This window comes from Crinia signifera, chromosome 2 (assembly GCF_055691185.1).
Source record: "Crinia signifera chromosome 2, ASM5569118v1, whole genome shotgun sequence".
Lineage (NCBI taxonomy): Eukaryota > Metazoa > Chordata > Amphibia > Anura > Myobatrachidae > Crinia > Crinia signifera.
The window spans coordinates 264387732-264400885 of NC_139218.1; the positions used below are offsets into that span (position 1 = coordinate 264387732).

The 13154-nt window shown below is 42.2% G+C and overlaps 1 protein-coding gene across 1 annotated transcript in view; it reads left to right on the forward strand.

Annotated features, from left to right (window-relative positions):
- The window catches only part of REV1 (REV1 DNA directed polymerase), a 78381-nt gene that overhangs the window by 23708 nt on the left and 41519 nt on the right, over positions 1–13154 (forward strand). Inside the window, exons 4-7 of the mRNA XM_083168510.1 lie at positions 980–1148; positions 2623–2778; positions 4204–4865; positions 11456–11563. Coding sequence (XP_083024636.1) covers positions 980–1148; positions 2623–2778; positions 4204–4865; positions 11456–11563 — 1095 coding nt within the window. The remainder of the gene's footprint in view (positions 1–979; positions 1149–2622; positions 2779–4203; positions 4866–11455; positions 11564–13154) is intronic.

Here is a 13154-nt window from a genome sequence, read left to right on the forward strand (position 1 = left end):
TTATTGACCAGATTTTCCTTAAGTAAAATGATGCCAACATCATGTCTGATTTCCTTGGTTCATATGTAGAATCTTGGCAAAAATGAAGTGCTGCACTGTGAAAAAGTGAACTGTATAAAAAAGATTTGGTTGTTTCTTTGAAACATTTGTAACAGAATAGTTTTCTATCTCAAGCATATAGATTACATTACTGATACATTTAAAACCTTTATTTTGCTACAGAATCAATCTGCACCTCATAAAAAAAAAGTGAAAAAAGAGATGAAGACAATGGAAAAATATAAAGAATAAAAATATGCACAGTCTTTTATGCTGTACGTTATTCCACTGATTCCTATTTAGGGTATATAATGCCCCAGTAGTTTATATAGTGTCCAGTTTCTTAATTATTTGTGGGGAACAAAACAATGTTTGTCTTGGATCTGGCTATTGAGCTTCCCCACCATTGGGCACACATACCTTACACAGTGTGATGGGGTGGCATGCGGTGAGTAGCAGTAATTCTCTCTTGTGTGCAGCGCCGGTGTCACAGTTCTCCTGCCGCACCGCGGCACAGTGTATGCAGGGATGACTGGAGCGTCTGCGCCGCACAGTGGCTGGAGCCTGGAGACACTTAATGACGTTGGTGTCGGCAGCGTGTTTACTTGGTCTGTGTATATGACAGCTTGGTGCACTTTGAATGGAATTAGGAAAGCCTTAACGTGTTTCTCATCATGGGATGTTTTATCAGGGTGATTAGAAACCGTTCTCCTCACAATAACCAGTAGTCACAGTGGGTACTTTATACAGAACTGCATTTATCTGTAAATCTTATCATGGCAAAGCATCGTATTGTGCAATGTCATCTTCTAGAATGCAGTATGTATAATTTGTTGATAGGTGTTGCAGACAACATTCTGACAGTTTAATTGTATTTGATATGCCCATGGTTACAATAGTAGGTCAGTGTAATATAACTTTTTTTATTTCTTTTTTTAAGATCCTACCGCAGATCAGCTTCGACATCTAATGATGCTGCATGGAGGCCAATACCATGTATACTATTCCCGTTCTAAAACCACACACATTATAGCAAGTAATCTCCCAAATAGCAAGATCAAGGAGCTAAAAGATGAAAAGGTTGTTTGTCCGGAATGGATAACAGACAGGTAATCCGATTTGATCAGCAGTTTTTTTTACTCCTCCCCCTTTTTTTTTTTTTTTTTAAGGCACATTAGCAACAGTGTTCTACCCTGAAAATTGTCCGCCGGGTGGCATTCAGTAGCAGCCAGGTGGGGACTTTTGTGCAAAAAAGGGGGTGTATCCTCGCATGGAAGGGGGTGTGGTGGCACCTTACTACCAATTTACATTATGCCCGTATAGTATTGCACCTTATTGTACATTATACTCACACAGTATGACCTCTTCATCTCGTGTGATCGCAGAGGTCACAAACTTGCTCAAGATCTCATCTATGTCTGTGGGCAAGGATCTGTCCCTCCTGCACAAGCGGATAATAGACTAGAGAGAGCGCTGGCAGATTGCTTCCGCCCCTTGCATGCTATATCTGCCAATCCCTGCAGGAGTGGCATTAGTTGCATGATACAGGATGCAAACCACTGGGGTTATCACATGACCGTTGGGACCTGCATGAGAATGAGGGTGGTCTGTTGGCGCATCTGGTCTCAGGGTATGAGTGGGGAAGCAAAGTACTGAAGCACTTTTGTGCGTCAGCAGCCAAGTGCAGCATGATTTTTGGCCTTGTAAAAGTTCCAGGCGTTTAGGGTAATTTTACTCGGTGGACTGCCTGAACAGTAAAGCATGGGGAGAACACTCCACAAAACGTAAAGTGGACGATGAGCAGGGATCTCCTCATGTACAGTAATTACTGTTGGCTGTCCGTTACAGGCAGAATTGGCATCAGTAGGCATCACCATCTGATCAAGGCTTGCGTTAGGAGTCTGCTTTGGTTTATGTACATACATGATTTAATACCCCATTAAGGCAGTCTTACTTTTTTGGCTTTGTTGCCATCATGGTATTTATTGATTTCCTTGTCCTGCATTTGTTACTGCCAATTAAGAACAGTTATTCATAGTAGGCAAACTCTAGTAAGACCTTTTACCATTGACTTAAAAGCCAAAGTAATGAAATGCCATTAATTGTCTCGGAATAAACAGAAGATTTTTTTTTTTCTTGTTAAATGGTGTATCTTAAATGCTTTGATTTAGAGTGGGCTGTGGATACCTTAAGTTCTCTCTGGAAAGTTTCAATATTTAGATACTGGGATGTGAAGAGGCAACACATGTCTTTATGAAATATATGTGACCTTAATACTAGCAGATCAGTGGAACTACTTTAGGAAAGAATTAAGGTGTCTATCAGCAGCTTTGTTTCATAGAGGAATTAATTTGCAAGAAGTACAATACGATTTTGTGTATCCTCTACAGCAAACGTTTTATGCTAATGCTGTTCTATTACCTTTCCGCTTGGCCTAGTTGAGAACCCAGTTATTTATTTATTTCATATTTTTAATAGTAGTTTCTTTTTTGAGGATAAATGCTTTGTGGTATTTGACAATCTTTTTCTCTGTGAAAACTATTGACATTATCCATTCCCTCCCGCTCTGGTTTATTTCAACAGTATAAAAGCTGGACGCCTTCTTTCCTATGTTCCTTACCAGCTTTACACAAAACAGTCTAGTGTTCAGAAAGGCTTGAACTTCACCTTGAAATGCAGATCGGAAGATCCATTCCATGAGCCAAGCAGCGATGCTAGAGACCTACTAGACCACAAATTGTAAGTGTTAGCTCACTATTTACTCGGATACATGCACCAACGTTTCTTCATAGCAGTAGAAGGTGATGGCACATGGTCTTTTGCATTTAATAAAATAAGGTTTTTCTTGCTTGTTTAACCCCTTCAGTGGTGGGTTTTTATTACCATGCTACCCCTCCCAGCGCGAGTTTTTAAATGAGTTGATCATGAAAATTTCTTACAAAATTTTATTAAAGAATGAAAAAAGTAGTTTTCAGAATAGTTTGCCATGAAGGCAGAGTATAGAAGCAAAATTATATGAACAAATTCTAATACTTTCATAATACTTTCTTTTAGAATTGCCTCAGCACACATTTTATTTGCTTTTCTTCTGCCCATTATTCAGCTGGATACTTTGTATTGCACACACTGTTGGCTGTGGTAATGATACATTTAGCTACTTCATAAAGATACTTTCAGCTATAATAATAGTGCACACTGAGCACTACTTTTCAAAAAGCCACAAGATGGCACAATAAGTTCATTTATGATGTCTCCTTTACACCTCTGCAAAAACCCGGGTTTTGCCTCTTTGACCCGGGTCAGTGGTGGTGTAAATGGGGTAGCTGAAGATAAACCTGGGTCTATTTTCTCGGAAATCCTACCCAGGTCCTGACCGGGGAGGACCCGGGTGGTGGGGCAGTGTAAACGGGTATGCTGGATCATCCGACCCAGCGCCTGTTTACACCAATGGGGAGCCCAACCTCCCGACTGCATTGTCCTACGGGTAGTTTTGGGTTAGGGTCGCATACATGTTGTGTAACTTGTGTTAAAATAAATGGGGGAGGGGGGTCATCCATGTCACATGAGAGCAGTTTAAAAATGTTGCATGCAGTGCTGACAGTGACTGAGAATGGAGACTAATGGTGCCCATACACAATGCGTTTTTCAGATGCGATGCTTGCCGCGCATATCCCGTCACACAGTTCAAAAAGTATGTGCTGCAGATACTTTTTGAACTAGGTCCCAATAGCATCACATGCAATCCGCAAGCGATGTGCAATGCGATCAAAACCAAAATGCATACAATGATCGCACCATGTATGGGCACCTTAAGCTTAGATAAGCTTAAGGTGCCCATACACAGTGCGATCATTGTATGCATTTTGGTCTGTAGCTAAAAGCCCTAGAGCACCTGTAAGACCTTGCCCGTAGATGCAAAACGGAAAGGGTTTTCCAGCGGGAACATACAGAAGTAATATGCACCCTCCTGTAGCATTCACATCCATCTTCTTGCATAGTAGATTTTGCATAGTAGATGTTACGATCACTTCCATTTTAAATAAAGCTTGAAATATTCATAGATAATGAAACGCATAGGGATGAAATACATTTAATAAGGGAACCTGATGCCTTTTTATTATAAATATTTCATTCCTAAATTGGAACATTGTAATCCCAATCTAGAAACAATTCCTCTGTAAGCATCCATCAAGCAAATGGAATGGACGAATGGGAGGAAGATGAAATCTGTGATGTTAGGAAAGAAGATTTTGAAACCTGGAATTTAGAGGAGAGATCTTCTGATCACAAGACTAACGGAATACAAAAACATACAGGCAACATGGTTGTGGTCAATGGACAGAAGTGTAGCTCTAATGGTGCCTTCAAGTCGCTGGATATCTCAGTTCATGGAAATAATTCATTTGCAAGTAGACTTCTTTCAATGCAGCAGCAGAAAAAACCTAGCACAGACGCTATGGACTGCACTTTAGAGCAGATGCAACCAAACAGTGGGCAAACGGAGGTTTCATGTGATCCTCACTGGAATGTGTCCTGCTCGGTCTCATCCTCATATTTGCACAATAACAATAAACTCAATGGTGCTCACCATTCGCTCCAGGGGCCTTCAAGCACAAAAAGCACTACGGTACATTTGCCTACCAACCCGGCCACTTCACAGTTGCCTAAAACAGTGGACTCCAGTTTTATTTCAGACTATTATTCTCACTCCAGACTTCATCACATATCAACATGGAAGTGCGAGTTCACAGAGTTTGTCCGAGGGTTACAGGCTCAGAGTAATGGCGGTTTTCCAGGCCGGGAGAGGTTAAAAAAAATGAAGCATGGTATGTATTGTATATACTTCAAGATGTAATAATGGTATAGTACAAAATCCAATACCAAAGTACTATTGTGTTTGTGGTGAAGTGTCACTGCATAGAGCATATGCACAAGTTTCATGTTGAAGTGTGAATAAAGGTTAGAACATTTAGAGAATAGTGGTCTCAAAACTTGCTCCCAATTCTATGTGCTTCATGCAATTCAGCACAGCTGTATACTGTAATTGGGTACTTGTGGATAATCACGGCTCCCACGATGTCCATCGCATAGCAAAAATCGCATCGCATGCGTTTTTTTAACAGAAAAGCATCCAAATGCATTGAAATTAGTATCAAACATGTTCAATGTCCCCCAAATGTCATTTTTGAGGCTGTACCACCCCCACTATCAACGCGAACCCGAAGCGTGGCGAGCGGCGGCGGTACGCGTCCTATGACCTTTTCATACCCCCACTATCCATGTCGGCGTGGAGTTGAGAATAGAAAGTGTGGCGAGCCACCGAGCCCGAAGCGTGGCGAGCGGACACGGATACCTTCACAGGTATACGCGTCCCCTCGCAGGCTTCACAGGTGTCCGCGTCCCCTCGCGGGGCTCGCCACGCTTCGGGCTCGGTGGCTCGCTGCGCTCGCCACACTTTCAATTCTCAACTCCACGCCGACGTGGGTAGTGGGGGTATGAAAAGGTTGTAGGACGCGTACCGCCGCCCCTCGCGGGCATGCGATATATGGCATGCGATGGGAGCTGTGATAATCCACAAGTACCTGTAATTGTTCTACAATAGTGACCCGGTCATTGGTAGGTATCTTGTTTATAAACAAAGGCCATTGCCGCTTGATGAGAATACTTTACATTTTCATACCTGCAACTAATGTAATAACAAATGTAAATAACATATCGTTAAGGTGCTATGTATAGCGTTTGAACTTACATTTTGTCTCTGTAACCAGGAAAGTTAAACTTGAATTACTTTTAAATCCCACTGGTCAACCCTCATTCATTGTGGCTTGTATAACTTACTATACTCATTTATACTCCTCCCTTGTGTAGATAAATAAACAAATAATGGATATTCACGGTTTAAACATCCAATGCTCCAAATATTCTCTTTAAAACACATGTATCCCACCTGCAGTGAAGGAAGTTTTTAAAAATTCTTCAGGATCGATGACTAGAAAACTAAAGTCACTATGCTTGTGATGTAATAAAGTGAACATTTCTGTAAAAAAAAAAAGTATCTGCTCCTAATGGAAAATCATAAGGCTTGAAAGTGATGATAATTACAAATATATTTTACTAGTACATATTACAATATAAGTTTAAAATGCAAAAGAAAAAAAACACATTTGTTACACTTTAATACCCTGCTTAAGGTGCATAAACTGCCTTCATCTGTAGGTGCCAGGGGGTATTTATTCCTTATGGACAGATGACTTCGCCTAGCTCAGGGATGGGGAACCTTCGGCCCTCCCAGATGTTGTTGAACTACACACCCCAGCATGCCCTGCAACAGTTTTAGCATGGCAAAATCGCAAAAATGTAGCAGGGCATGCTGGGATGTGTAGTTCCTCATCCCTGGCCTAGCTGAATCAGTGTGCACATTTAATCAAATTCTTGATTTAGGTGGGTTAAATGTGCAACAGGCAATGCTATTGCCGGCCTTTTAAATGCAACTGTTATTACACGTCTCACCCCTTCTCTGGATTTGAATCCCCCTAGCTAAAAAAAAAGATGCAGTTTATAGAACCCATAGTCTCTTCTGCCTCACAGTTGAAGACCTATATTTTGACCTATAGATGGAGCGCTTATTCAGCGAGCGGAAACGGCAGATTCCTTTAGCTGGCGCTCACCGGCGGAGAGGCGCTACATCTGACGGGGATGCACAATTGTCTCACATGCACGCGTATCCCTGTCAACACGGTGGCGCAGAGTGTTTTCCCTGCCCGTCTCCGCTTCAGGGATGTGGGGAGGGAGCTGTGGATCTGTCAGAACAGGGACGCGCGAGCCTCTTGTGCACGCGCACCCCGTTCTGCGAGTTGAGGGTGGTTGGTGATTTGATAATGAGGAGCAGCTCCATCTGTAGTGACACTAGGTCGACAGTCATAAAGTTGACCACTAGGTCATAAGGTTGACAGGGTTTAAAGGTCGACATGCTATTCTTTTACTAAATTTCGAGCCGATGTGTGCCGACAGGAGCTGTATCATGCCCTACCATCCACTACACCGTGGAGGGAGAATATAATAGTGTGCCGAGCACAGCGAGGCACCACGCATGAAGCATGGCAAGCATAGCGGCACACTTAGACTATGTCCATGTTGACCCATGTCTAAAAGCCTCCTCATAGACTGCGTGCTAAGCAAGCAAGTCTCCCTGCAGAGAATGTTTGATGAGGAATATGACCACATTCCTTTTTTTTTTTTTTATCAAGATGCTTTATTTACACATGATGCAAAAGAGAATTTGGATACTTGTGTATTTGCAGGGCGCCCACTAAGCTTAGTGGGCTATTCTGCATAGTGGCATCGCATGGCATGTTTTCGTGCTGTGCAATGTGATGCGATCTCACTAGTTAATTTATTCACTGCACCCTGACCGCCGATCGCATCACACGCAAAATATAATGCGATTTTGCGTGTGATGCGATTTAGCAAAACACCCCCAGTGTTACCACAGTTATCCAAGTAACGGGGTCCAGCGATCAACGGGTGTGCAATGGGATTTAGCACACCCCCACTATCCACGTCACCCGAAGTGTGGCGAGTGCACACGGTTACGCATCCTCCCAACCTTTTCATACCCCCACTATCCATGTCGGCATGGAGTTGATTTTATAAAGTGTGGCGAGCAACTGAGCCCGAAGCGTGGCGAGCAAACACAGATAACTTTACATGTATTTCGCGTCCACTCGTGGGGCTCGCCACTCTTCAGGCTCGCTGCGCTCGCCACACTTTATTAAATCAACTCCACGCCGACGTGGATAGTGGGGGTATGAAAAGGTCGCGAGGATGCGTAACCGTGTCCCCTCGCCATGCTTTGGGGTGACGTGGATAGTGGGGGTGTGCGTGGGTGCTTTTAAAATGAAGTACCATCACATCTTATCGCATGGGTGCTTATACAATGAAATATCGCATCGCACCGCAAATGGGATGCGATGCGATCCGCGAGCAGGGGTGCACTAAACATTAACTAAAGAAAATCACATCGCATTGCACAGCAAAAATGCATGTGATGCGATTTTCCTACGGTGCCGTACGTATGTAAATTGGCTGCCCTGCAAATACACAAGTACCAGAATTTGTAACGTACCTGTTGACATTAAGGATGTCCTATTACCAGCTGTACTTTTACCACTGCTAATGGATTCCCCCAGAGCTATCCAATTAACCCAAAGCCGACACTTATTGGTGATAATACAGGCGATAATTGAATAGCTGGATAGTACTATCGGACTAAAAAGCGCTAATATCAGCCCTAATATCATTGTGCGGTACAGAACCACATTTACTAGGGTATCCCTACTCAGGACTTCCACTGTTGCAGAGGAGATCTGCAACCAGATACTGCTCTACCGATGGGCTTCTTGAACTCCTTATACAGGTCGAGTATCCCGTATCCGAATATCCGTTATCCGAATTATTCCGAAATACGGACATTCCAGAAAGTGAAAAAAAAAATTTTTTTTTGCTAAAAACTCACTGGGGACATGATATGTAACTGGCACTATATATGTGCAAGACAATGATTGCTTGGCATTCAAATTCAGTGCTGAGATAGTACACACATTTTGTTTCACGTTTTGAAACCTTGTTTTTTGAACAATTAAAATATGTTTGTGTGTATTTTATGTGGTAATAAAATATATTTGTGTGTATATTATGTGTTTATACAGCATAAATGCAAGATACTTCAAAATACATCATTGAAATATTAAAATATTCCGAAATACGGAATAATCCGTTATCCAAAATTCTCCTGGTCCCGAGCATTTTGGATACGGGATACTCAACCTGTAGTTTTAAATGTGTTAGATAGTTTGTGTGAAATTGACTAAGATGGGAGTTCTATTTCACATGTTGCTATTGTCAACCAATCAGAATCTTATTTTGCACCTTCTAGAAGATAATAGTACATTTCCTCCTTAAGGTGCCGATTTTAGCGACGCGGTGTGTTTTGAGATGCGTGCTCCCGCGGCATCTCTTCGCACAGTACAAAAAAGTATGTGCTGCACATACTTTTTGTACTTGCTTTTTATCGCATTGCATGCACAAGGCATGCGATGCGATACTATTAAAGCTCAAAATGCACAGCCGAATCGGCACGTGTATGGGCACCTTTACAGTGCATCTGGAAAGTAATCACAGTGCTTCACTTTTTTCCACATTGTGTTAAGTTACAGCTTTATTCCAAAATGGAATAGAAAAAAAATCCCCCTCAAAAATTCTCCGCACAATGGGGTGTATTCAATCTTGGCCTATTTTTTACTAGGTGGAAAACACTGCAAAGATTAAAATAAATACGGGCAGCACAGACGGTGTAGTGGTTAGCACTACTGCCTCACAGCGCTGAGGTCATGGGTTCGATTCCCAACATGCCCCAAATGTGCAGAGTTTGTATATTCTCCCCGTGCATGTGTGGGTTTGCTCCGGGTACTCCGATTTCGTCATACAATCCAAAAATATACAGGTAGGTTAATTGGCTTCCAACAAAAATTAACCCTAGAATGTCTGCGTGTATATGTGGTAGGGAATATAGATTGTAAGCTCCACTGGGGCAGGGACTGATGTGAATTTTCAAATATTCTCTGTAAAGCGCTGCGGAATATGTATGCGCTATATATAAAACTGTTAATAAATAAATAATATAAGTATTAAATCACAGGCCTTTATGCCCATTTTTTTTATACGTTTTCGCCCATGCCATTTTACTTATTTTTTTGGGAGATGCGACTCGGCATGGCAAAAATTGCTGCAAATTCTACAAAAACACATGGTGAAAAATCAGCACAGCGATCGAATAGGGCGAGTCAAATTCGGGCAAAAATTGCAGATTTTTCACCTGGCAAAAATGTCATCCAAGATTGAATACCTACCAATTCCCCATAATGGCAATGTTTTTTGCAATGGTATTAAATAAAAAATTAGAAATCACATGTACAGTAAGTATTCACAGCCTTTGCTCAATACTTTGATGCATCCTTTGCAGCAATTACAGCCTCTTTTTGAATACGATGCAACAAGCTTGGTACACCTATCTTTGAGCAGTTTCGTCCATTCCACTTTGCCGCACCTCCCAAGCTCCATCAGGTTGGATAGGGTCTGTGCACAGCCATTTTCAGATCTCTCTCTAGAGATCTGTTTGCTTAGGGTTGTTGTCCTTCTGAAAGACGAACCCCAGTCTGAGGTCATGAGCGCTCTAGAGCAGGTTTTCATCCAGGATATCTATGTACATTGTTGCCTTCATATTTCCCTCTACCCTGACTAGTCTCCCAGTCCCTGCCACTGAAAAACATCCCCACAGAATGATGATGCCACCACCATACTTTACTGTAGGAATGTTATTGGCCTGGTGATGAGCGTTGACTGGTATTTCCAAACATGACGCAGTCAATCTTTGTCTTCTCAGAAGAGAGAAAATTTTTTCTCACGGTCTGAGTCCTTCAGGTGCAGATGGGCTGCAACATGCTTTTTACTAAGGAGTGGTTTCCGTCTGGCCACTCTTCCATACAGGCCTGATTGGTGGATTGCTGCTGTGATGGTTGTCCTTCTGGAAGGTTCTCCTCTCTCTGCAGAGGAATGGTGTATCTGATAGATTGAACACCAGGTTATTGGTCACCTCCCCGACTAGGGCCCTTCTCCATTGATCGCTCCGTTTAGATGGCTGGCCAGCTCGAGGAAGATTCCGGATAGTTCTGAACTTCCATTTGCAGCTGATAGTCAACTGCTTACTGGGACCTTCAAAGCGGCAGATATTTTTCTGTATCCTTCCGCAGATTTTTGCCTCGAGACAATCCTGTCTCAGAGGTCTACAGACAATTGCTTTGACTTCATTCTTGGTTTGTGCTCTGACATGCACTGTTAAGTGTGGGACCATATATAGAAAGGTGTGTGCCTTTCCAAATTATGTCCAATCATCTGAATTTACCACATGAGGACTCCAATTAAGCTGTAGGAACATCTCAAGGATGATCAGTGTGAAACCGAGTGCAACTGAGCTCAATTTTGAGCTTCATGGCAAAGGCTGTGAATACATGTGATTTCTTTGTTTTTTTTATTTTTTTAAATCTCCCAAAAACTTTTATTGTGATTAATGGGGTTTTGTGTGTAAAATTGAGGGGAAAAATAAATGTATTCCATTTTGAAATGAGGCAGTAACAACATAATGCAGGGAAAGTGAAGTGCTGTGAATACTTTCAGGATGCACTGTACTTAATAAAGTATAAATGTCTCGCTGCCTGAACTCTAAGGTCTACTTACTCTAAAATTGTAAATAGTATGATTATGTGAAGTAAGCTGTTATGTTCTTTGCCCATTGCTGGTGTTAATAATGTGTTTGCAAAAACATCATAAATATTTTTTTTTTTATTGTTTGCTATGACAGGAGTCTCCTCTGCTTCCAGCTTTTCTAAGTGCCAGAACTGCATTATACATGTTGATATGGATTGTTTCTTTGTATCCGTTGGTATACGGAACAGACCAGAGCTAAAAGGTAAGTGATGAACTTATATGTATTTACCACTTTATTGCTGTGCATATTTACGTATACATTGTGCTCTCATTACTGTGATATGTGGACAGTATGTTTTACACACAATGCATGTGAAAATTAATGCACTTTGCTTATGTTTTTCTGTGAAATTTCTGTAAAATTGACTGTTTTGGGGAGGCAGCAATTGCAAGTACACTGACCTGCACTGTATTGTGGGAGAGTCATGGAAGTGTATGAACAGCGGAGTAAACCTGGAGCTACTGCGCATGAAGTTACTAATGATGATATTTACAACTGGTAGTGTAAAATCATGGATTTCCACTTGCAGGCGCCTTAGTCCTACAGATTCTCACATGCGCAGAAGGTAGTAAAATCAGGCGTCCACGATATCCTGCAATTAAAGACCCACTTCCTAATTTGCTAGATCCTCTGACTAATGCAGCTATGGATTGTAATCCCACAATTGTGTGTGTGTGTGTTATTTTTTTTTTTGTAGGAAGAATCCACTTTTACATTTTTATTCCTAATTGAATTAGTATAGATCAGGCTTAGTTTTGACCTTACCCTGTTTGTTGAGTTTGGTGACAGGGTCATGAGTAGTGTTAGAAACTTTTACAGCAAAGCAAGGCAAACTCTGGAGCAAATCCTCAGTGTTAAAAGAGGGCTCAAATTGAATGTTGTTGGCGTAGCCTTGTCAGTGAGCAGAATACTAATGTGCACATCAGTCATTACTAATGATCATGTAATTGCCAGTGCAGGAACATTGTTTCTAGTATTGTTAAGTATGCCATACATTTGTTTTAAGGCTTGTTGTCTAAAAGAGCCATTGAATTGGTGGTGATTTTACTCGTTTTCCGTAAAAATAAATAAAGATATATCTGTGTAATCTATTTTATCTATCAACTGTCGGAACTTCTCTGACCGTTGGACATATCCTCCTATTCGACAGTCAGTATTCAATCTTCCAACTGTCGGAAATGTTCTGACAGTTTGTACATATTATACCACACGCCGTAATGCCTTCTACATGTTATACCACATTACCTACATGCTCATTGCTAAGGGTTGCAAGCTCTTTGCCAGGGGTACATGCTCATTGCCACGGGGGGATTACCGCCTCCTCATCATTGTGCCGCAAAGATCGAGCTCCGGCCAGATAAGATGGGAGACGCACTGGAGAGAGGGAGCCTCGGCGCAGAGAGTGCAGCGGCAATGCTGGAGGTTCTGTCCATCTGCCACGGCTGGTACTAGTGCCGCCGCATATTCAGCCCGGCTCCAAAGGCACAGTCAGTGCGTGAATTCCAGGTTGCCGCTCTTGTGAAAGTTCAGCCGCCCGGAGAAGTAGCTCCACTGATACCACCACTCTACTTGGCCAAGTGCACCACTCTGGCCTACCAGTGCTTCCCTGTCGGCGCACCCGAAGAGGAAGCACTGGGGAGAACACTGTAGAGCAGCGGTTCTCAAACTGTGGGTCCGGACCCCAAAGTGAGCCCCGACCTTCTCAGCATGGGGTCGCGACTCCATGTTGCTGACCATTCTGACTTTTCTAATCTGTCAGTGATACAAGGAGTAAATTGTCTGTTATTTTAGA